Genomic DNA, 25,798 nt, shown 5'->3' with positions numbered 1-25,798 from the left:
ATGGATGGAATCCTCATGCATGGAATCACCTTCCCAACTGATAGCAGAAAATGAAGGGACTCTGAAGCCCTGAATTAAGGGATGAAGTGTTTGAACCTTGCTGTTTAGCCATGTATGCCTCCCCTGAGGGTCCTCATAGGGGTGGGGGCAGAGGCTTGGAGGGAGAGAGGGCCTGTAGTCACTTTGCAACTTGAGTCTCCTGTCATGAACCAGTGAGGAAGTGGGGCAAGAGGTGGTTTAATCCAACGTTTCTTCCAGAAGAGAAGCACATTTATGAAACCAATAGATCCTTCTTGCTTCTCTGAATAAACAAGATCTGGAGCTCTAAAAAAGAGTAAGCAATGCCCTTTGCCAGAGATAGCAAATACCCACATTCCAAGAGTATCTTCACATTTAGCCACATTGCTAAAAACGACACCCAAATATGCCCCAAAGGGAAAACACTATACCATGGCTGCTCTTTTGCTGTTCAAGGAGCGTGGGAAACTGTTAGTTCCACACTTATAAGAGCTTCAACCAAGAGAGGCTTTCAGCAGTTTTTTTAAAAGGCCCTAAACAGCTGATTTGTACAAGACTCACAGCCCTGCTGAATGCTAATGACAGTTTGAGCCTGGCTGGGAAGGGTGACACAGTTTGTCCAACGTCCATCACTCCCAGCACAGCTGCTGAGTGCCACATATGCCAGGACCTTCAAAGGCTTGATCCTGGGTCAGCTGCTCACAAAGATTCCCAGCAACCTATTCTCAGATCCACAGCCCAGAGTCCATGGCAGGACACAGGGAGGGCATCCATATGTTGCACAGAACTAATGTGGCCCAGGAATGCAGAGACCACATGGTCACCTGGAGCACCCACTGCATCCAGAGCTGCAGAACTTGATCCAGACATCAGAGAAGAATGAGAGAGAATGCAAAGAATCCAGACGTAGGGTTCCACAGACCTGGGTCCTGCTCCTGGCTCTGCCACTTGCTGCCTTTGTGACCTTACCTAGGGTGACACTCAAATATATAACAAGCAGAACAGTAAGGTTATGTGGCAGAGAGTGCTATGTGTTCACTAAACCCATTTCCTTTTTCTCCTGGGCAACCAGCTAGACTACATTTCCCAGGTTCCCTTGTTGTTAGGAGGCACCACATGACTGAGTTCCTGCCAATAAAATATGGCAGAAATTATGTGCTCCACTTCTAATCCAGGCCCATGAGGCCCTCCATGTTCTCTCTCTTCCCATGTCTGCCAGATGCATGCAGAGGGTCCCGTAGAAGGCTGCAAGTCCCGAGCCTGCATCCTTGGGTGGAAGGAAAACTGCCAGCTCACCAGGAACTTCCACATTGGTCACTGGATAAGTGAGGAATACACTTTTATTGGTTAAAGCCACTGAGGTTTGGAAGTTGGTACTGCAGTTAACTTTCCTTACTCTAAACAAAAGAGGCACCAACGAATCAGAAGGACTCTATTATGCTGCACCAACACACCTAGTATATACCAGAGGGATATTACCACCCAACTTACTTCTGAAACCTCCATTTCCTCATTGGTGAGATAGGAATGTCATTGTCTGCTCAATAAGGTTATTATAAGGATTGACTGAGATCATGTATGTATAGCATCTAAGTACAGTACTTCACCCATGGTTGACTGAATTGCATGGATTTCACTGAGTTCATTCTCATTTGTGGTTCTCAGGTTCCTCATTTGTACACTGCAAATTACTCCATACACTCCCTTCCTCTTTTTTTTTTTTTATAATTATTTCTTTAAATATCTCCTGCTTTAACCATGAACTCTTTTTTTTTTAATTAATTAATTAATTAATTTTTGGCTGTGTTGGGTCTTCGTTTCTGTGCTAGAGCTTTCTCTAGTTGTGGCAAGCGGGGGCCACTCTTCATCGCGGTGCACGGGCCTCTCACTATCGCGGCCTCTCTTGTTGCAGAGCACAGGCTCCAGACGTGCAGGCTCAGTAGTTGTGGCTCACGGGTCTAGTTGCTCCGCGGCATGTGGGATCTTCCCAGACCAGGGCTCGAACCCGTGTCCCCTGCATTGGCAGGCAGATTCTCAACCACTGCGCCACCAGGGAAGCCCCCTTCCTCTTTTATAGGCAAGTGACAGCCTGAATTTTCTCTTTCTCCCTTATATTTTCAACCACAGTCATCCTGTCTACAAGGAAAGCAGCCCCTCAGTGAGCACTGCTGTCATTTTTAAACAATTTTATGAAAATTGCTCCCTTCTGGGTGATTGTGAGAGTCAGAGGAGGCCAGGCGGTGATGGAAGTGCATCTTCTTTGGGGCCAGGTGGAAATGAGCCCAGCCATATAGATGGGCCCCATACTCTTCGAAGGGACCAAAATACACCAGTTACAAGGTTTGAGACCCTGAGAACACACCTATAATCCTGAAAGCCCACACCAACTGTGATTAAATGCTACAAGGACTTAAGCGTTCTGGTTTTGATGTAACACAGTCATCAAGGATTCAGACTCTGTTGTCAAACCACATGCAGTCAATCCCTTTCTCACAGCTTGCTAACAGTGTGACCGTGGATACATTATTTAATGTTTGTGTGCCTCAATTTTATCAGAAAAGGGGGATAATAAAAGTACCTATCTTGGACTGTTGCTGTGAAAACAAAGTGAGATAATTCATATATAGCACTTGGCTTGGTACCTGGCACGTAATAAATACTCAATAAACATTAGCTACACATGTCTGTTCAGCACACATCAGAACAAACTTTTCAAGCAGTTAAAGAGACTCCTATTTCTCTAAGCAAGAACCTAGAAACACTGTCAATTGTCTCCAGCAGACATTTTTCTATTTAATGGCTCTAAAGAGACAGAAAAGCTTTAATCAATTCCCAGAAGTAAAATGCTAAGAAATTATATGCAGTTACGAAAACAAAATAAAAAATGTTTCCCACACATTGTTCAGCAGACAAAAACATATTGACATGCTGTTCCTGCAAGGAAGTGGGATGAATTTTCTAGATAATCCTAAGCCATTCATCTTTCCCCCTACTGTGTCTGCTCTAGGGCCAAAATGTACCTCCAGCCAAACAAGCGGCTCCCTCCCCCAAAGTTCCTACTATGGTTCCCTGGAGGAACCATGTTCCTCTATTCTTCCTTTAATGCTTTTTTTGTTCATTAAGTGAATATTTTCTTGTACAACATTTTAATTTCCTTAATAATTTTTAACTATATTTCTTGAGCTATTTTCTTAGTGGTTGATCTGGCACTTACATTATACATTTTAATCCATCCAAGCCCATTAACTTAATTCTAGTGAAACATAGAAACTATACTCCTATATAGCTCTAGTCCCTCCTTTCCATTTTTGTGCCTCTTCTGTGCTTATCGTCAAACATATTACATTTCCATATGTTAATAGGCCTAGCAATACAATTATATAACGTATTTGGTTTATGCAATTTCTTTTAAAATCAGTTAAGAGAAAAAGGAAGAAGAAATATGGAATTATACTGTATTTTACAATTGCCTATATAATTACATTTAGTGGCACTTTTTAGTTTTTTGAGTGAATTCAGATTACTGTCTGGTGTCATTTGCACTCAGCCTGAAGAAAATCCTTTAGTATTTCTTGCAAGGTGGATCTGATGGCAATGAATTCTCTCAGTTTTGTTTACCTGGGAATGTCCTTATTTTGCCTTCGTTTTTGTCTTTTTGTTTGTTTGTTTGTTTTGGTTTGGTTTGGTTTTTTGGCCACACAGTGCAGTATACGAGAACTCAGTTCCCCGACCAGCGATCGAACCCATGTCCCCTGCATTGGGAGCATGGAGTCTTAACCACTGGACCACCAGGCAAGTCTCTACTTTGCCTTCAAGGATAGTTTTGAAGGATAGTTTTGCTATATATAAGATTCTTAGCCACCATTGTTTCTGATGAAAAATCACCTGTTAATCTTATTAGGGTTCTCTTATAGGTGACGAGTAGTTTTGTTCTGTTCTGTTACTGCTTTCAAGATTTTTTTCATTGTCTATCACTAAATATGCCATTGGTGTACTTAATGGTGTTCCACATTTCTCTGTCTCTGCTCATTTTTCTTCATTCTTTTTTTCTCTTTTCTTCAGAATAATCTCTATTGATCTGTCTTCAAGTTTGCTGATACTTTCTTTCGTCAACTCAAATCTAATTGTAAAAGCTTCTAGTGAAATTTTCATTTCACTTTTCATATTTTTCAAGTCCAGAATTTCCACTTTCTTCCTTTTTATAATTTTTCTCTTTATTGATATTCCCTATTGATAAGACATTGTCATCATATTTTCCTTTAATTCTTTCAGCAAAGTTTTCTTTAGTTCTTTGGATAAATTTATAATAGCTACTTTGAGGTCTGTGTCTAGTAAGTCCAACAGCCAGGTCCCCGCAAAGATAATCTCTGTTGTCTGCTTTTTTCCTCTTTATGGCTTACATGCTCTCCTGTCTTTGATGTCTTTTAAATTTCTGTTGAAAACCAGACATTTTAGATAATACATTTTAGCCACTCTGAATACTGGTCACTACTCCTGCCCTCCCCTGCCCCAGGACTTGTTTTTGTTTATGTATTTGCTTGTTTATTTGTTTAGTGACATAAATGGACTAGTTCAGTGACATCTTTTCCCTGCACAGTGTGCAGTCTCTGATGTGATTCCTTGGAGGGTATAGCCTTGGCCCTGTGCACTCCCCCTATTCAATCCCCTGGGACGACAGTGGCTTTAGCAGGTCTTTTTTTTTTTCCCCCCATCTCTTTCACTTATCTCCCTGTTAAACTTCTGGAAGGACTGCCTTGTTGGTATCACACCCAGCTGTTAGCCTCCACTAATTGCTACCTGATTGCTCTATTATTTTCAACAGTGCTTTGAGGCATAAACTGCTCCACACTGTGATCCACTTAAGTTCAGGCTTCTTTGCCAGGGCAGTCTTTGAGGCCAGTCTTTAAAGCTTGCTTTGACCCCAAGAAGGTTCTTCTCAGATATCTCCTTCTCTGGTTCTATCTGTTAAATGTCTAGCTGGTGTAGCTGGCCTGCTGTCTCTCATGTTGCTATTATGACACTACTAGCATCCTCTTAAATACTCACCAATTGATTTTAGGCTTGAGATTTCTCACACTTTGTTCCAAATAAAGTGGAGAGCTACAGAACTCTTGTGTTCTCACAGCCCACCTCTCCCCCTAGGCAGGATCTCTGTACCACTACTCTGGAGCTAAGAGTGGGAATGGCAGTCCACTTCTCTCAGTGACATACCTGCTCTATGAGTGGGGTATTGGGTAGGGATGGCAGCCACTAGTCTTCTTGGATTGCCTCTCCTGGCATGGAAACTTCACCCTATGCGTGGGTTGGGGTGTGGACAATTAGGGCCCAGTATTCTTGGCCAAGGATAGAACTTTCTTGCTACAAATGGGGGCTGGATGGCAGAAAGTCCCAGACCTCTTGGCCATGCTTGCATGGAATAAAGCTTCTGCAACACAAAGTTGGGAGAGATAAGAAATAAAGTGTCCTGACCCTCCTGGGGAGAAACTGTAGCCTTAGAATAGGAGCTGGAGGGGAAAGGGAGCCCCGTCTTCCTATGCATATCTGCCCAGAGAAGAGCTTCTGTCTCACTGTGCTCGTGTTCAAGGAGAGAGTAGGTCATGGCTCAAATACCACAGATTGTTGCTATTCTTACCGAGATGTAGTAGATTTTCTTGAATTAGTGTTTCTCCATTTGATGTATGCCCTTAGAACAACTTTCAGAGACTTTAAATGGTTGGGATTTTTAAAATAATTTTCCCCAGTTATGTTTGTTTCACTGGGGAGGCTCCACAGAGATCCTCACACTGCCATTCCTGAAGTGCTCCTCCTAACCCCATGTGATTTGCACTAAAAAATAATCATTAGAGAACAGCTGGCTCCATTTACCAATGTTGTTTACTTCACTGTGACCATATTTTCTAAATTAAAAATAAGGGGCAGGACTTCCCTGGTGGTTAAGAATCCGCCTGCCAATGCAGGGCACACAGGTTCAGGCCCTGGTGCGGAAAGATCCCACATGCCGCAGAGCAACTAAGCCCGTGTGCCACAACTACTGAGCCTGTGCTCTAGAGCCCGTGAGCCACAACTACTGAGCCCTTGTGCTGCAACTAGTGAAGCCCACGTGCCTAGAACCCATGCTCTGCAACGAGAAGCCACCGCAATGAGAAGCCCGTGCACTGCAACAAAGAGTAGCCCCTGCTCGTCGCAACTAGAGAAAGCCTGCACGCAGCAACAAAGACCCAACCCAGCCAAAAATAAATAAATAAATAAAATATTTTTAAAAAAAGAAAAAATAAGGGGCATATGGTCTGGCAAGGGCTTTGTACTGCTTCCAGGGTAGGGGAGTTGATATGGGTAGGTAAACTTTGGAAATAGTAGAATTTACAATTCATTTAGATGGTTTCTGGGGACAATAGATAGAACATTTGAAATTCAGCCGTCCCAGAAAACGTAGGGATATATTGCTGCTAAAACTCTTGTTCTCCTTAAAAGTTTGAAGGAATTCATGGCTGATACAAAGTCTCCTTTGAAAGGGGATACTTCCAAGTTGTATCTTCCCATCAACGATCTCAATTTGTGTTTGGTGCTTCTCCACACACAACCAATTAATCCTAATGGGAATTCAGCATGGAGAGAACTGGATTCTAAACAAATAACACCCAACAGCCAAGACTAAGTCTTGCCACACAACACCCATCCGCCAAGGCTAGAAACAGCCTGCTTCGCTTCAACTCTGAATCAGCCACCACCCCAGCATGCAGAATCTAGAGAGTTTTCTGTCTCCCAGGACTTGGGAATTTCTCAGTTGAAGCCTAGGAATATGGAAGTAGGTAAAGGAATGTGGCCTGGCAAAGGGAGGGAAAAAAATAGGATTGTCTCTGAGACTTCATTCTCCAATTTTCCTAAGATCAGACTGAAGTCACCAGGGAAAGCTGGTTTTGAAATGATAGACAGCCACAATCCCCTCAGCCATCAGGGTAACACACCCTCCCTGGACATATGCACCTGCCTAACTGCTTGACATTGTGTACAAACTGAATATGCACGATCTTCATGTTATCACAAAGGCTATACTTTTAAATGTTTCTACCCAATATTTAAAACCCTTTTTCTGTCCTTAAAAAGACCCATAGATTTTACTGGATCGACTGCTATTTGAGACGTCTGGCTAGCCAGGGACTGCACAGACTATGGACTACAGATTTCCAGATCAGGGGAAAGAGGGACAGAAAGTACTGGAGTCAGAGTGATGACAGTATACAGCCAGTTTATTATCTAAAGAGTGAATAAGTATGTCTTACATATGTACAACCATTTTTCAATAACATGTATGGGTTTGATTAATAAGTTAAAAATCCATTTAAAACCATTACTGAATTTCTGATTATCCTTTGTCGCGTGTGGTCTCCACTGACAGGTGGTGACCATGCCAGGTACCTGGCTAGGTTTCAGTTTCAGGACCAGCAAAGTAAGCCAGGCTTACAATTCAGGTGACCCATCGTTGAGCCCACGTTGCTAGGGAGAGGGGAGGGACAGAGCAGACAAGCAGTCTATTTCCAGTCCTAGATACTCTGGGTAGCCTCTGGCGACATCACGCCAACGACTGGCCATACCAGAATTTGAGCCGAATCTGTCTGACTTCAAAATTCAGCACCTTGTCTGAGCTGGAAGAGGCAGGGCTGCTGCGTATCAGAAAGCCACTTCTGGGACCAGAAGCCAGAGTGCCATTTCAGAGCTTCGAGAAGCTTCCTGGATTTTGCTCTTGTTTTCTCAAACTGGCAAAGACCAAACGGCCTCCACTCGCAAGGCAAAGAGAAAGTGATAAGGAATTTGGGAAGCTTTTCTGCCCCAGGGAAGAATCAGGCTCAATGACAGTTTGGTATTAACTAGCTCAGCCATGCAGGGAGGCATAATTAGTTTCCCAGACCAGAGCTTCATTCCACTGGTCCCCCACAACCCAAGGGCTACACAATCTGTTTGAAATGAGAAGAAAAATAAAATCATCGCTCTCCTCAGCTCACCCGTCGGGCTATTGCTCAAAGCCACGAGCAAAAGGTGAGGCAGCCATCTGTCTGCTGAGGTGTAAGAAAGAATGGAATAGTCATTTTTAAATGACATTTTCAATTTTTCCCCTATGTCTACTATGCCCTCTTCCACCCTACTGCTTAAATGACTCTTTTCAAATCGAAAATATCAGAGAATAATAGGAAAAGAAAAATTGTAGTAATCCGCGGCTCCTGCTAACAGGCTGCTCTGTCCTGGTGGGCAGAGTCCCAGGAGAAACTTCTTCCTGCCCATGTCCTGGGTGTACAGACTGGAGAGGGTGGGAAAAGCTGTGCTGGGCCTCTGTGAAGACCTACACCCATGGGTGGGTGATTCCCTAGGCAGCCCCCGGGGGACCAAGGGGTCTGGGCTGCCCGATTTCCAGCCCTGCTTCTGCCCATGATGCCCAAGGAATTTCAGCAGTGCAGGAAGGAAAAACCCTCTCCTGACTCTGGAGTTGTCCTCTGAGAGTCCTCTTCCCCCCTGCACACTGTTCCTGCCACCTCTCTCCTGAGTGTGAAAGAACAAGTCCCAACTCACCACCATCACCCTGGAGACACCCTGAGATGGCGGGATCCATTCTGAGGTTCTCACAGGCCTCAGGGCAGAGAGGAGGCCAAGTCCAGGTGGGAAGCCAAAAGCCAACTTTCCCTTAGCTCCGAGCCCAGAGGAGTTCTTTATCCTTTCCTGGAAATTAAGCTATACTTTCTCCTTCCAATTGACTCTCCACATATCCATTTAAATGACCTCAACTTTGTCCCTCCTCTTGAAACACAGACACCCTGTTCAGCTGTATCTTTTCTGGAATTATTCTCTGCTTTTGGTGCAGGTTTATTTTTTCCCTTCTGTGCCCACAAGATTGCTTTCAGTTGAAAGTGACCACAAGTGACAGCTTTATTACAATAAAGACATTGAGGGTCCCCTGAAGGCTCCAGGCTTTTCTCACCAGCTGATTCCTGGGAGATCTCAGGGCAGGAAAGCACACTTTACACACACACACACACACACACACCACTGAACCACAGCTTCCCTTTGATTATACCATGAAACAGCAGTGTAAGCTATGAGGGGCCAGGAGAGAAACCCCAGGAGTGCGTATTTTCCTGTCCCTGACCAAGAAGGAGGACAAAGCATGAGACAGCCTCACAGAAGTCACCCCCGAGCCTGGAGGGATGAGAACCAGCTCTTCGGGCACCTGGCTTCCCTTCCAGACAACTTTGAAGCCAGAGACCGGGATGTGAATTTTCTTACTGAGTGGTTTTAGTCAGGCCTGCTTATTTTTTCATTTAGTCACTCAACAAATTCCTAATTAACCCAACTATTGTACATGCCCCACTGGCATGTAGTTTCCAGTGAAACACTGGAAAATGGAAAAAATAGGATCCTGTCTCCACTCGCAAGGAACTCACAGTCCAATGGGAAAGCAGATCAATAGTTACAGTACAGTACAAATTTCTCACCTGTAAAATGGAGCTAAGGATCTCACAGGCTTATTTTAAGGATTAGATAATACGAAGAGGATTAAACAGTACCAAACATCTAGTCAGTGCCTGATAAATGTCAGTTTTTTTTCTCTTTTCCTCTCCTTGACACAAAATCTCTGCCCCTCTTCCATCTGCACCACTGCGTGGGTTTGAAAAGCTGGGAAGAAGCCTGCTCCCGATACAGAGACTGCATCACCAGGAGCTACCATGTGCTGCTGGACCTGAAGACAGGTCCTGCTCAACAGTGCTGTGTCCCCAGTCCTGAAGATGATCCCAGGTGGTGGGGTGCAGGCCCCAAGGACCCAGACAGACCAGGCAGAGGGGACTGGGCCTCCAGCCTCACCACATCTAAAGGGATCTGCCCGGCCTTTGTCCCTTTAGCACCTGGCTTCGTCTGAGAATATACAACTAAGGATTACTTCCCACTGCAGAAATTTCTTCTGAGGTTGAGGGGAGTAACTGGATGCAAAGGGAAACTTTCTAGACCTGATTCAGGACCCTTACATCCCCATCCCAGAGTCTCCAGCACGTGGGGCAGGGCCTTCAGGGCGGTCACCAAGTTGCTCTGGGCCTTGGATCTCTCGACACAACGTTAGAAGGTGAGGATACTCTTGTTCCTTCCGGGTCTGGCGTGCTCTGATTCTCAGTAAAGATCCTCTGGACGAGAGCCTTCACAGTTGCCATCTGACTCGAGAACTGCCGAAGTTGGAAGGCTCAACCTGTTTTGCTAATTGATGAGGAAAGAGGGGAGGACTGCTTTGAGCTGCGCAACACAATACTGTTTCCTGATATTGACCAGGGTGAAATAAGACATTTAATTTTTGATTTACAAACATCAATGCATACTTTCTGTACTTCTAAAGTAATTACAAACTCAAAACTACTTACGCCTGTTTGGCTAAAAAAACAACTAGCTGTTGTTGAAAAACATTCAAAATTCACAATTGTATAGTTTTAGGTATATAAAAGAATCATTTTAATTGTTTTGTTAAGGCAATTATCATCTCCCTACTCATAAGGGACCAAAATAACTCCCACTAATCAAGAAATGGTTTATTGCCCAGGAAGTTTAATAATGATTTAGTACGATTCTCTCTAGTAAAAAAGCAAAACCATCCCTCAGTTTTCTGTCACTGGTAAGGGATATTTTTCAAAAAAGACTTTAAATAGATAAGTACTAAAAAAAAAAATGTAGTGTGTACCTTCCCAATATGAAACCACATCTATTTCTGAGTTGTAAAGAATGTATATTAAAATTATATCATGCAACAAAACGCACATTTTGTAGGGGGGAAAGAAAGAAAAGATTAAATTGAACCTTCCTGACAACTGGCTTAAATCACACCTTCCTGCCTGTCATTGAAATTATAAGTCACATTGCTTTGTGTTAAATCAAATTCACCCCAGCAGGAAGACAGGCTGCCTGCCGCGGCTCCAGTTCTACTGGGAGGTGGGTGGAGATGGAGGAAAACATTCCTCTCCTGTAGGAGGCTCTTCTTCCACCAGGGATTTGGGGAAATGAGACTCTCTGGCCAGGTAACTGGACACCTTGCATAACTCTCCCACCAGCCAAGGTTTCTACAAATAGTGCATTCCTGACATTGTCCCCTGCCCACTGCAATGCCAAGTGGGTTTTACAAAACAAATATTTCTCTACAAATGAGTGCAGGTCCCCAGGCCAGCAGGCTTAGAATTTCAGAGCAATAGTCAAATCAAACTGAGACACTCCAGATGTCTCAGCTGAGAAGCTGTCACCAGCGTGAGGCTGGGCTTCCCTCTAACCTCACGTCTGACCATCTCAGGCTCGTCTTAACCGGAGAAGTCCTTACACGCACATCCTGTCTAAAGGAACTGAAACAGGGTTCAAGGCTGACAGTCTAGGTGTTACAACCAGAAAATATACTCCTGACCGTATTTTCTATGCCAGCTCCAAGAGGGAAATGTGGTGGGAAAGAAGGAAAGAGGGAAAGCAGGAAGACTGAAGAAAAGAACGTGTTCCCCGCCCCCATGCCCACCATGTGATAGGCAGGGTGAGGTGCTGTCCTGTACCTCATTTAATCAGCACCTCATTTAATTTAATTTCACCTCATTTAATCAGCACAACAATCCTACAGGGTTTAAGGAGCAGTCGTCCTCATTTCTGTGGTTGGGGAAACTGAGGCACAGGGGAAGTGAAGAGACTTGCCCAAGGTCACCCAACCTGTAAACGGCAGCACAGATTCCAACCACTCTACATTTCTTTTCGTACTTCGCCACGCTCAACAAGACTCAGGTCTCCCACTTCCAGGTAACTGTTGGTTTTACTTACTGCCTGAACTTGCTCTCTCCTAATCTTCCCTACTGCACTCCTCTAAATCCTCCTCATTCTTCAAAGATGTGTCATAAGTCCCAGTTCCTCGGTGAAGTCTGTTCTACCGGCGCACTCTTCCAGAATTCAACATTAACCCTCATTACATTAGTTAGTTTGCGAAAGATCCTCCGCTGTTTCTTGTGTTGTCTTCCTAGCCTGATGATGAGCTTTTCAAAGCAAAGGACTCTGTCCTACATATTTTGTCATTTCCTGACACAGCTGGCACAGTGTCAAGCCCACAAGAGGTGCCTGGAAACAGCCACAGAACAGCCTGGATTGGTGCCTTTAAAAGCTGGGCTCCTCTGCTCATCCCTTCCAGGGGCTCCCCTTTTCTCCCAGAGCATTTCTCCCACAGTGGCCTCCAAGGCCTGTACAACCTGCTCCCCACCTGGCCCCTCTCTGGCCTCACCCCCCCACCCCTTTCTCCCACAGTCACTCTGCCCTGGCCACACTGTTCCCAATACACATACACCAGGTACATTCCTGCCTCAGGGCCTTTGCACTGGTTGTTTCCTCCACATGCAACTCTTCCCCTAGACAGAGCTCACACCTAATTTTCTTCAAGTCTTTCCTTATCAGAGAGCACCTGACTACCTCATTTAATTGCAAATCTTTCATGTTTTTGTCTTTGTTCCACTGACATACCCCCAGCACTTACCAGGTACTCAATAAATGCTAATTGGATAAAGGAAGGGAAGAATCTGAGCATGTGACCAACAGAAGGTAGGAGTACCTCCCAGGTCACTGTCAAACTCCAAGCCACAAGAGAGGGGAACAGGAACTTGAAAGCAGGTCTGCAGTTTCTCCAAACCATCCCAAGCCTCCACCCCAGGCCCCAGTAAACAATGCCAGACTTGGGATCCATCTCCAACATCTGCCCACAGAACTAGCGGCCCAACATTATATACACTTGAGCCCAGATATTCCACTTTCTCGATTAAATGGGTATTCCTGGCAAACCTGGACATGTCTGCTGTTTCCTCTGTGTGCACCTCTCCCCTCTATGGCCCCTGAGCCTGGAAGACCACCCAGTGAAGCTTTGTCCTGAATGAGCAGAGGAGGTGGTCTTGTTCACGCTAAGTCTTCTGGAAACTGATACTGCTGGCTGCAAAAAGCCAGGCCTGGAGCCTCTCTCAGCCTTCCACAGCGCTCCGCCTTATCAGCTCCTGGCACGGGGCGACCTCCTGCATCTCCAAGAAAGGACGCTGACAAAACAGTCGCTTGGTAACCCACCTCAGGGCCCTGCTACTCTCATGAATCCTTCTTCCAGTCTCATCTACAACCTTCCTGCTAAGAGAAAGGGAGGATCCTGTTTTCGCTTAATTAGCATCACTGGAGCAGGAAGAACAAGAGGGTCCCTAGCCCCTCACTAAGGGGCTTGAGAAAGGTAACTTACTAACTGCATCATGTTAATTACAGTCACTGAGACTTGATTTCCTCATCTGTAAAATGGGGGTCATGACATCATCCCACAGGGTTGCTTACAAAGTTAAAATGAAGTATCACATGTAAAGTATTTAGCACATAATAGGTGCTCAACAAATATTAATTCTCTTTCTCTTCCAGTCTCTCCTCCAGACAAGTTCAGACCTATTTCTACAACCCTTCCTCCCTCATTCTTTTTTCTAAGTTTTGAATCATTGATAAAATTCTCTTTCAGCATTTTCCACTGGGTTCCCCTTCTAATATAAATCCTCAGCTTCTAATAAGTTTTTTTAAAGCCTGGCCCAATTATAGACTTGGAGAGTCTACGTCATAATTCCTGCATGTTATACTTTCCTCCATATACTCTTTTAGAAAACAAAGCAAATCAGAGGATCAGTTTATTATTAAACTGAGATTTAGAAGTGGAAGAAACCAAAATGTTAAAAGACTCTTCTCCAAGCCCCGTGAACTTAGAGGCAGGTCTAAAGCCTCACCCACACCCCTCCCATTCCTCCGTGGCTCCTTCTCTTGAATCAGAGAAATATGATGATGACTAATTAGACAAAGTCTGTCGTACTCGTCGAGATCCTTTGAGGCAGGAACCACATAAACACAAGCATCATAACTCCAATAAAGAGAAACCAGAAAACCCCTCTGCTCTGGGACCCTACCCATCCAGAGCTAAATAAATCTGAAACAGAAGATCAAAAAGGATCTTCCACATGGATAATAGAAAATGTCACCAGCATAAACAGGAAGAGAGATTAGTTCAATAAAGGAATAAAGTCACATCTGTGGGTCTCAAGTAAAATTTTTGCTTACTTTTAACTTCCCAGCATATAACTCACAAGGTTATTAATACGGACTCCTACTGTTTTGGGCAAATAAACAGCTGCTGATGTTTTGTGCCCAAACCACTTTATTCGAGCTTTCCTTTACAGCAATTGTTTTTTTCCTTTCCAAATCCTGAGAGGCTCAGACAGCTGAAAAAAACAGGGAGTACTAAGGCAGAACGAATAACAAGGAGGCAGCCTGTGTGGGCAGGGAAAACGGGGCAGGGGCTGCTGGGACCCTCACAGTCCTCTTTACGACTCTTGGACAAAGTCACCGTTCAAGAGCAGAGAACAGAAAACACAGATGTGGTGCAATCAGAAGGGTTGTTTTTGCCACGATGCTAGGAGTTACCATTAAACAGAATTTACCAGTGTGAGAAGATGAGGATGACCAACCACCCAGGTTTGCCCAGGGTTGAGGGGCCTCCTTGGACCCAAGAATTTCAGTTTTAAAAGAGTAAAAGTCCTGAGCAAACAGGACAAGTTGGTCACCCCAGGAGCCACATGACTGTGCCAGCCAGTACACAGGAAAGCACTCAGCACTGGGCCTGGCATATTGTAAGTGCCCGAAAGTCACATGTGGAATCTGAATGAGCTCTGGCCTGCAGCTCACACAGTCTGCTTTTCCTACGAGACCAAGTTCCTGGGGGGGCCACAATCATCCAAGAGAAAGGGCTTTCCAGAGCCTCCGTGCTGGCACCTCACTGCCCCTTCCAAACAAGGCCTTCTCCCTCTGGCACCCCAACCCCAAGGTTCCTCACTTACACAAGGACAGACCAAGCCGCCTGCCTGGATCCCTTTTCCATCAGTCTCCTGCTTGAACACAATCGTTGATAAAATGATCTCCCAGTTCCTTCTCTGTGAGACTGTCATCTTCTTTTCACTTCTGGGGAGAGCACAGATGCTGAAGACAGTTTCCCTTCTTGGCTCCACCACCTATCAGCTTTGTGACCTGGGGCAAACTAAGTCGCTATGTCTCAGTGTTCTCACCTCTAAAACTCTCCCTCACCATGCGGTGAAGATAAAAAGCAATCACGCATGGACCGCACCTAGCCCAGTCCCTGACACACAAGAATAGTTCTCTTCCTCCGTTCCTTCTGATACACTCCAGCTTCAATTCGTTACATACCTGTTGCTCTTAAAATAAATCAAGGGTTTGGCTAAGATTCTCATTTGGCATTTCTGTAGCTTTAAATCTCTCCTTAGCTTTCTAACTCTTACAATCATTGGCCCAAGCAATTTTGTACTGTTCTCCTAAGTCCTCATATGCCACTAGCATGACACTTATAAGCCCAAGTTTCAAACCCTGTCCTGCCCAGGTCCCTGAATTGCCTTCCCCCTCCTCCAGGATCTCAGCTGCCTTTCACTCTAAGTCCCCAGGGGACACAGATGGGTGAGCAAGTCAGACCAGTGAAGCCAAACAAGGTACCAGAACTTAAGATGTAGCACCCAACCATCTCAAACAGGTGCTCCACTCAGAATCTGAAACTCTGGACATTGGTGGAATGAGCCCATTCATGCCAAAGAGCTAAGCCTAAGCCTCCTCTTCGGGCATCATTTTCCGTTGTTCTCATCTGTCCTGAGGAGATGGGTACTGATGCCACTTCTCTGGATCTCTCCAAACCTTATTTTTGTCTTATAAAGGACAGTGGTAACAAACATAGCCCAACAAGGTATGTCTGCCAGCTCCAGTACCATTTTAGCAATGCCATCATAGAGGAAGTCTGTCACTATCTCACTGGGGCTGGACACTTAAGGCTTTCCACTGGCATCGTTAAGGGCAGCTTCATCTCCCAAAAGCACACCTTCACAAAACTGAAACTGAATGTTGGGCAGTGAAAGAGAACTACATCTCAGAAATGCATACCCACTGACTGGGAGGATCTGTCTTAGCAACATATTTTCATCTATAATTGTGTAGCCAGAAAAAACTACCAAAGCATTAGTGTTCATATAATCAGGAATCCTCTTGCTTAAAGCTCCAGTTGGCTGCATTCAGCTGGGTCCCTAAAGAGTACATAGACCCACACAGAGGATTCCAGAACAGCAGCTGTTCCCAGTTGCTGTCACAACAAATTGTATGTTAGAACATTTGTATGGTAATTTGTTATTAACAATAATTTAAGCACCAAAGCGTATGAATGATTAAGGTTAACTATAAATTGAAGGAATTTCAAGGTTATCAGATTCTCTTGCATATTAATATGCTTTCTTAAGTGGGAGAAAAAGGGATGGAGTGCGAATGAACACAACATGTTAGGACACGCATCGTCCTGGCCCTGCCCTGGGGCATGTGCCCTGCATGTTGAAGGCATGCGTGTGAGGAGGGGGAAAATACTGAAAATGCCTGTGCTCAAGCATTGCGTTGTGGAATGGCACTAACTCTGACCCCGAAGGCAAGGTGAGATTTGATAAGATGACAACTGTAGGCACAATGGAATAATCAAATCTCTGCAGAATTCGAGACGCTCCAGCCCTAGGGAGACTTTCAAGGCCAGCATAAAAAGTGCAACCCACCATTCATAGAATCTAGACCATCAACCAGGAGACCTAACCCACTCTGCCCCTTGCTTTCTACCACAGTGTCCATCCCACATTTATAGACTTCTGCCCCTCCAACTTCATGCATAATCCTCTCTCTCCCAAAATTCCACCTTGGTGCCTTCTGGCTACATTCATCACTCATATTCAGCTTGGTGTTTCCCCAAAGGACTTTCTGTGCAATATCACCTCCATCTGGACTGCCCTCCTACATGCTTCTCACAGGGCAGCCTATCTGTCCTAGTCTCCAGAATTGAACCCAAGCAACGAAAAAGGGCAACAATCCTAAAGAGACCCCCAAGCCCCAAATCAAAGCAATAGCCCATTCAGCTTTCCAAGTTAAGTCAGAAATCCTATAGGATGGTAATGAAGATGTTCCAGTAACCCTGTATGTGGCTCGGGATCCCATAAGCATCTTTGCAAAAACACAGACCAGCCAAACCCAAGTAACTGAAGCTGAACTTCAAGGCCCTCACAAACCAGAAAACCAGACTGTGGCTCTCCGACATTTCATTCTGAATTCTCCTTGAGATTCTACATCAACCTACTTATCAAGGGCAAATAACAATTTACGTCAAGTGAGTGGGAAAGAATGTGGAATTCATTTATTTTACAGCCTACACACTTCTGGATAAAAATGAAAATTCTTTGGCCGTGCGAAAAAGTTGTATTCTTTGGCAAGGCTTTTCTACTCCATGTAGATGTGGTCCTGGGCTATTAATAAAGATAATTGGGCTCAATCTCTAAATTTTGCTATTGAACGCTCTCAAAATATCAATCTCTGTTACTAATATATACATAATATAATATATAATCCATTATAAAATACATAATCTCTGTTACTAATATAATTTTACATGCCACAGTTCATTCTGAAGGACAAATAGGTTTACTCTTTAAATGACACCCTTTCCTCAAATAATCTCCAAGCATTTAGCAAACATCACATCCTCTTCTTTACAACCCTGCCAAGTTAGGAATCAGATGAGAAGGAAACCAGCCAATTCTTAGTGATATCCAAAAGCCATAGAGGACAGAAAACAAAAAAAATCTCCCAACATCCAGGCCTTGGATATTTTCTGATTTTTAGGAACCATATATGCGTTTGTAATCTTGGTGAGCAACCTACTGTTACTGGCCTGATGTACATTAATATGCACATAACATGCCTAATACAATTTTAGGAAACAAAAGCAGTTAATAATCCATTTCTCCCATTGTTGGAATGATCTTGACTCAATGAAGTAAGATAATGGATTTAGAAATTAGTTATATAATGTAATACACTATTAATCATGGTATTCAGAAGGGTAAATAGATGTTACAAGAACACCACCCAGGAATTCAATTTCCTTTTAGATTTGTTTACTCTCTTGAATTCTTTATGCTACCATCATCCCTCACAAAAATCTAACACCCTGATGTTTCCTTTTCTCCCAAAACAGTGATTTTCAACCCTTTCTTTAAAAAGAAAGCATAGCTCTTTTAAAAATGAAATATTTTACAGAATTCCAAATATAAGACAGATGAAACAGGAACAACATTGGCTGCATGGAGGGGAGAGAATGGGTACCGGCGGGGTCCAAGAGACCTCACTTGACCCTTTTATTTCTTTTTTTATTTTTTAATTTATTTATTTTATTTAGTTATTTTTGGCTGTGTTGGGTCTACGTTGCTGTGCGCGGGCTTTCTCTAGTTGCGGCGAGTAGGGGCTACTCTTTGTTGTGGTGCACGGGCTTCTCACTGTGGTGGCTTCTCTTGCTGCGGAGCACAGGCTCTAGGTGCACAGGCTTCAGTACCTGTGGCACCCCGGCTCAGTAGTTGTGGCTCGCGGGCTCTAGAGCGCAGGCTCAGTAGTTGTGGCGCACACACTTAGTTGCTCCGCGGCATGTGGGATCTTCCCGGACCACGGCTCGAGCCTGTGTCCCCTGCATTGGCAGGTTGATTCTTAACCACTGCGCTACCAGGGAAGCCCGACCCTTTTATTTCTTAAGTCCCAGAACAAACCTCCCAGAAGCTTGGGGCTCCTGGGGACAGAGTTTGAAAATCACTACCCTAAGGCATATGTGTAAAGCAAAAATTATGTATATAAAATAGAACACAGGCATAATACAGATTTCATTAATTAATTAATGATATCTGGAAATAAAACATATATATAAAATACACAAATCGTAAACACTGATATCCCAAGAGGAAAAACTGGCAAAGGACACCAATACGAGGTTAAAACAAATATAGGGCTGGGGGGAAGATACTAAGTTCTACAGTAATCAAAGGAGTACAAAGCAAAAGAATAGAACATTTGACAGTGGTTACATCTGCCCAGAAAAAGTTGAAGGATAGCACCCAATGCTGGCCAGCCTCCGTGAAACAGGTACGATAATACACTGCTATTGGTTGTATAGAAAGACTTTCCTTTTCAAAAACAATCTTTCACAAAAATGTTCATATTCTTTGAATCAGTAGTAATCCCACTTCTGGAAATACATCATTAAAATCGTTCAGAAGAAGAACACAGTGAAGTGAAGATGTTTATTTCTGTGTTAATTATAATAGAAAAGCAAATGTTCAGTAACAGGCAAGTGGTTAAATCGATAATGGTATATTGATGGTGGAATATTATGCAGTCACTAAAAATACAGTAAAATTTCTCTTTAAATATCCTCCACTTAATCGCCTCTCCAGATTAAGCATGCTTTCATTCTCTCCACGAAAAACAAAACAAAACCAGGATGCCTTTGTCCCTCTGTGTCAGCTTCTCTCTCCCACCCCATTCACATCTCCTGCTAACAACTGAGTAATACTCCTACCAAGAGTCCACTGGGTTTGTTTCCAAATGTGTTTAGACTCTTGGTATTTGTCACTGTAACAGCATAATTTAATTACATATTATATAAACCAATGGAATATCATTGCTAAAAAGATGAGAGCTGTTTCTAAGAAGATTAATTTAAAGCCTTGGAAAGACTTTATAAAGTCAGTCACATAAATAGCAATCAAATTACTCGTGAACAAAATCACTGCAAAAGACCAGACAAAAGTCATAAAAATTTAGGCTACTACACTGCTTCATAAGCATCTTCAAGTTCTCAATGAATGTTAAAGAAAACAGAACTAGAAATCAGACTTTGTAAACAGCACCTTATGGGAGTGGTTCATTCAAGGAAGTTGATCAGAAAGGCAATGGGCAGGCCCAGCCCAAAGACAAAGCCTTGGCCTTACATCAAAAGGCTGACAAATAAATGCACATTTTGAATACTATTAAAACAAAATATTTAATGCATGTACGTAATATTTTGTTTTATTCTCCTCTTTAACCAGTTTCTCAATAAACTGACTAACTTAAACCCCAACTGTGTTGAATAAGAGGGATTCTATCGTCCTTTAAAAACGAGTTCACTACAACAGGGACCAGGAGTATCTTGATTCACCACTGTATCCAATTTCACCTCCCCAGTGTGTTGCCTGGCACATACTAGGCCTCCAATAAATAAGGACTAAATCGATAAACTATGTAGCAAATATGGAAAAAAATGCTTCTAACAAAAAGCAAACTGAGGAAAGCAGAATATTAAATTACATGTAAACCACGACTACACCTTCATTTTTAAATACAGAGGCAGATGGACAAAACTAGAAGGCAATGCTCAAAATACAAAACAGTTGTTTTAGATTAGAATGAATTAGAGGCAATTTTATACATTTTAAAATATTTTCTTCAATATTGGCACATTCTTTTACAGATTCAAAAAGATACTCATCAAAAAAAAAGAAAAGCTGTTTTGGTTTCTACTGGACTTCCACATTAAGAAGTGAATCCACATTTCCATTTCCTAAGCTCTCCAACACTTCAGCCTCCTTCAGCACTTTCTACTTAACCCACTGCACCGCCTCCAGCAATCCCATCTTTCTCCTCCTAAGACCAAACGTGTACTGACACTTATTTTGTGTTTCCAATCTATCAGGATGCTATTTTTAAAATCTGGAGTTATCCATCCTCTCATTTACCGTCTATCTGCTTAGAAAAAAATTATCAAAACTGCAATTTACATTCCCAAGAGATTCCCAAACACCATCTAATTAAATCATTCAATCAGAAAACAAATTAAAATGAAATACCACTGCAACCCCCAAGAGGAAAATAAACTTTTCAGTCATGACTGGAATGTAGGTCTAGGGTGACGCTCCAAAGCCTCTTCTAATTGCAAGTCCTATGGAACATCCAGCAGAACATTTTGTGACGTTTGCAGCTTCCGAGACAACTTTCCTTCCAAAGCAAAGAGGAGCCTATGCAAGGCTCCAAAGCAAAACATAGTCGTTTGAGAATAGAAATGCTTTTATTATTGACTAACTAGTGCACTGGGGACCCTCACTGTGTACCCATTCATTCATCCACTCGTCCATCCAACACGTACTCTCTGAGGAGTGTGCCAGGAACTGTCCTGGGTGTTCCACGAACACTTTTTAAGTGAATGTAACCTCTGCCTTTTGGCATGAAACAAAACAAAACCCAGAGATTCCTGAGTTTAACTATGGAAGAGTCTCCAAGTGGAAAGGCTATGACTCCATCATCCCTCAGCCACCCTCTGAAGTCTCTAAGTCTGACACCCACTCCCACCATCAAGTGACTCCAGGAGAGCACTGCTGCCCTGTGACCCTCTGGCCCTCTTAAGAGACAGTATAGTATGTGGTTAAGAACACAGATCCTGAAGCGACATTAGCTGGGTTTAAATCCCTGCACCTTAGGCAAATCATATAACCTCTCCTTCTGTAAAATGGAGCTAATATACCTACCTCATAGCGTGAGGAGGATTAAATAAGCCAGTATATGTAAAGCACTTAAAATAATGCCTGGCACATAGCAGCTGCTATATAATTTTTAGCTACTATTATTATTATCCCTATTCCCTCTCAGCTCAGTAGAGTAAACTGGATGGCTCAAAATGCTCTACTAACTAGAGGAAACTTGACAGTGGAATACACACAATCAGCCCGTATCATCAAGGACAAGCCTTTGAGCTTTTCCTTTCCCACCCTCTGCCTTCAGAGAGCTGCACTTGGCCAGTCCCAAACATAGTAGGCCCCTTACTTAAGGAGGTAAATCCCTAAATTTAAATTCCCCAAATGCTAGCTCAGGGATGGCTCCAGCACCACTAGGGGAGCTGTCACTAGTCATGGCTACGCCATCATGGCACAACCAGTCAAGCACCCTCTGCCCTCCCCCTGCTTCAGGGCTAGTCTTTCCCAAATCATTGACCCTTCCCCAAGCCGCTAGGGGTTGTGGCTTCTGCCTTTCCGCCTGAGAATCTGGTCATTTCTGAATATCTACGGGACTCATAACACAGTCATTGCACATACACAAGAGAACTGGAGCAGCACATGTTTTAAGAATCCTGCTCCCTCTTATTTTCCCGTCTCTCTCAATTTTTTCAGGTATATATTTGAACGTTCCGAACAAGGCATAGCTATAAGATTTCTTGGGAGCAAAAGCACAAAGCCTCCTTTCAACTTCCACATTGCACTCATTTTCATGTACAGCCTTATAAATCATGTGACACGGTCCACGTTCTACATGATAGGGGTGCACTCTGGGATGAGCTCATGGGTTAATAATGTCTCCTCACTGCTTCCCAAAGTAGTACCTTGCTCACCTCCTCCCTGACCAGATCAGAAAGCACAAGAGAATCATTTTCCAGGAACATAAACACACACACACACACACACACATACACACACACAGAATCTGTGAATGAAAATCTCTTAAAATCTGTGGGCAAACTGGAAATGTAAAAGTAAGGTATGGCCTGTGTCTCCCTGGGAACATTCTGAATCACCCTGGAGCAAACACTGTACTTCTATTGCTGACTAATTGTCAATCTGGACCCATGGGATGGAAAAGGACAAGAAACACAGCAACAGGCACCATCAGATAGATAAACTGGTCTGCCACGCCAGCCCAGTGGCAGGCTGAGAGGCAGAGGCAGGTATGAAGGAGAGCCGTGAACGGTGTCCATTTCTGGGGAAGTGTCAGAGCCATGAACTTGTTTTGTAGGCATCAGTCAGTCAGGAAGCACCATGGATACGCATACCTCTCCTGCACTCACCTGAACCTCCCCCTGGGAAGGAACTATTGTGTACACGTGGGGAAACAAACCAAATGTAGAGAGAGCAGCTGTCCCCACGACGGCAGAGGCAGCAGATGCAAGGGTTGGATCCTGACACCCATGTGTAAACAAAAGAGAGTGCTCCTGGGGGAGAAATATTCAACCAGATAACGGTGCCAAGTTCTGCCGGGTGCTGAAGCCAGAGCCTAGCAGGCCTGCCAGGTTTACAGGTGAACGAGGCTCAGCTGGCCCTGCCCTGCCCTTAAAAAGCTGACATGCCTGGTAGAAAACAGGTGGAGCAGCGGCGAAGAAACAGAAATGTGAACGTGAGACACGGGCATGTGTGTGCACACATTGCCGGCAGCGCCCAGAGCGCTCTATCCGCTGCCTCCGACAGCTCATCGGACACGGTCGCCTGGGAAGAGCGCTCCGTACCCCATCCTCCCCTTGGTCCCAGCCCTGGCCTCGAGCGCAGTCACCCGGCTCAGCCTTAGACTCCAGACCTACCCCGCGCGGGTCTGTCTGCTCTGCCCCAGCCGCTCCCTGGGCCTGAGTGGAGCTACCGGAGGGAATGGCCTTCACGGCAGCCCGGGGCGGGTTCTCGCGGTCCTGGCCGGAGGCAGCACCGCAGTGGACAGAGCTCCAAGCTCCCAGGCTTTTTCCCCGCGCCAACACCTGCTCCTGGAGAGGGTCTTGGACCCGCGGGCAGTGGTGGGAGTGGGGACCGCTAAGGTTCAGACAGCACTCCTAACCACAGAGCCCCCTGCACTTCCAACAGCCTACAGGCCGCTCACGGCGTGGCTGGAACTGCGTAGTCTACCTAGCTCCGGCTCGTCCCGCAGCCTGTGGGTCCTAAATGGCAACGGCTGGGGCCGCTCGGGCATCTCGCCGTAGGCCCTACGGCAGCCAGATGAGCTCGATTGCCCGCGCGCGCTCCCTTGTACACCCACCAACATTCACACGTACGCACACCTTGAACTGGACCTGCGTGCAACCCCTCGAGCAACCAGCCGGTAGTCACACGCACACTGAGACTCGTGCGCAGCGCGCCACCACGCCGCCAGCGAGCTGCACACACCCGCGCGTGGAGCCCCGCGCACACACGTGTGCCCTGGAGAAGTGCGCAGGGCCGCAGACACTGAGAGTCCCGCTCTCAGGCAAGAGCGTACACGCAGCCCCCCAAGCGTCTGCGGACTCAAGAGCCCCGCAGTCGCTCGAGAGATGCCTTCCAGCCCCAGCTCACCCCGCACCGCTCTGGGCACTCCCTGGCCCCGTGGGCGGCCCAAGTTTCCCGGGGCGTCCGTACCTTGGATATGCTGCTTGATGACATTCTCCAGGTGGTCCAGCCGTTCAATAATCTTCAGGGTGTCCCCTTTGTCTTCCTCCAGCTTCTTGTCGGGTGCCGGCTCCTGTCCCCGCACATACACGCTGGCGATGTAGTTGGTGACCCAGCCCACGTAGAGCAGACAAATGATGTTGGTCATGCCGCTCAGGATCACGCAAGTGGACACCAAAGTTTTGGTCTTCCTGGTGCACACCATTCTGGGCTCCCTCCTCCATATAGAGCTCCCGGGGGCCCCTGCTCTTTGCGCACCCCGGACTCCCCTGTGCTGCGCTCACACCCCCTAGCACGCCTCCGGCCGCCGGGCGCCCAAGCACCTGAGTCCCGACGTTCTCCAAAGCCCGGACCGCTGGCGGTGGAGCCGCGGTGCCCAAGTTTGGAGCTCCCGCCGCTGGAAGCCCGGAGAGAGGGCTTGACAAAGGAAATGAGGTGGATTTTTTCTTCCAAATTAAAAATCTCCGAGCCCTTCTCGGAGCAGTCGCGGGTGGTCTGCAGCCGCGCGCCCTGATACGCACGTCTGGGAAACTTTACCACAGCCTAGGTCCGCGGCCGCGCCGCTTCCCATCGCCGGGCGCCGACTGCCTTGGCGGTCCGACCTGCCCGCGCTGCTAGAAGGACGGCGGCGGCGGCAGCGGCGGCAGGGAGAGCCGCGGACACAGCGGCCCGGCCCCCTCCGAGCGACAAGCGCCGCCACCAATCGCGCTCCGGCTCGGGAGAGGGGCCGGGGCTGGGCGGTCGCGGACCAACGGGGAGGGCGCGGGGGGCGGAGTCCGGCCCCCCGGCCCCACCTGCTGGCCGCCCTTGGCCCCCGCCCTCCAGGGACGCTCCTGAGCCTCCGCCCGCGCCCGCGCTGGCTGCCCCAGACCCGAGGCTCGCGGGGAGGGCGCGCCGCCAGTCCCAGCCCTAGGTCGGCAGATTCCACCTCTAGGGGGATTCCACCTCTTGCTCTTGCGCAGGAACCTCCAGTCTTCCGGAGGTCGCTCGGTTCAGCGCTCCTCACTCCACCCGGCCGCCGGGCTTCTCGCGCTGATCCCACCGGCCGGCTCCTCGACCCTTTTTGTGGTTGCCAGGACGCAGAGAGGCCAGGGAAGCGTGGGCCGGATCGCCTGTCCTGTCTTGCCCTTGATCAGACCCCGTGGGCATCCACGTCTTCCTTGGCCTCACTTCGACCTCCACCCTGTCAGCCGGCTTCCTGGATATCTCCAGACTCGGCAGCTGTCAAAGGAGCCAACCGTGTTAGGACTGTCTTAAAAAGATTCTGGACCACCACCACTACCATCCCCCTCAAAGATTTTGGCCCCTGGCTAGATTTTTTAAAGTCTGTGAGGCTCCCAGGACAAACTGTGTCTTGTAACCCCAGTTGTCATTTATGTGGGACCAGGCTCATCCCAGTACATATAGAGATCCTGCACAGAAATATCCCTGGGGGGATTAAGCTCTCTGTGAACTGTTAAGTCCCTGTACGTGCTGTTTGTGATAGATGTTAGGGAGGAGAGAACTGTGCCTGACAGTAGAGGGGCATGGCTGGACTCCAGTGACTGACACTACTTTGTTTGTTATTAGAGCAAATATTTATTCCTGTTATCCCCTTCTGCTGAACACTCACTTCTTCTCAGAACCTGCATAAAATCCCTTCAAACAAAGGACTTTTAAAAACACAGATTTCTATCCTCTTC

The 25,798-nt window shown here is 45.8% G+C and overlaps 1 protein-coding gene across 3 annotated transcripts in view; it reads right to left on the bottom strand.

Annotated features, from left to right (window-relative positions):
- GALNT18 (polypeptide N-acetylgalactosaminyltransferase 18) overlaps window positions 1-24,788 on the bottom strand; it is a 340,031-nt gene extending 315,243 nt beyond the window's left edge. Inside the window, exon 1 of one of the 3 annotated variants that reach the window (XM_082341541.1) lies at window positions 24,087-24,788. In XM_082341541.1, coding sequence (XP_082197667.1) covers window positions 24,087-24,321 — 235 coding nt within the window. In that variant the 5' untranslated portion in view covers window positions 24,322-24,788. The remainder of the gene's footprint in view (window positions 1-24,086) is intronic. The other 2 variants (XM_082341542.1, XM_082341540.1) reach the window with 2 other exon arrangements.
- Between the last annotated feature and the right edge of the window lie 1,010 nt (window positions 24,789-25,798).

The sequence above is a fragment of the Balaenoptera borealis genome, assembly GCF_965194805.1.
Source record: "Balaenoptera borealis genome assembly, chromosome: 11".
Taxonomy (NCBI): Eukaryota; Metazoa; Chordata; class Mammalia; order Artiodactyla; family Balaenopteridae; genus Balaenoptera; species Balaenoptera borealis.
This window is presented reverse-complemented; position numbering and strand designations above follow the sequence as displayed.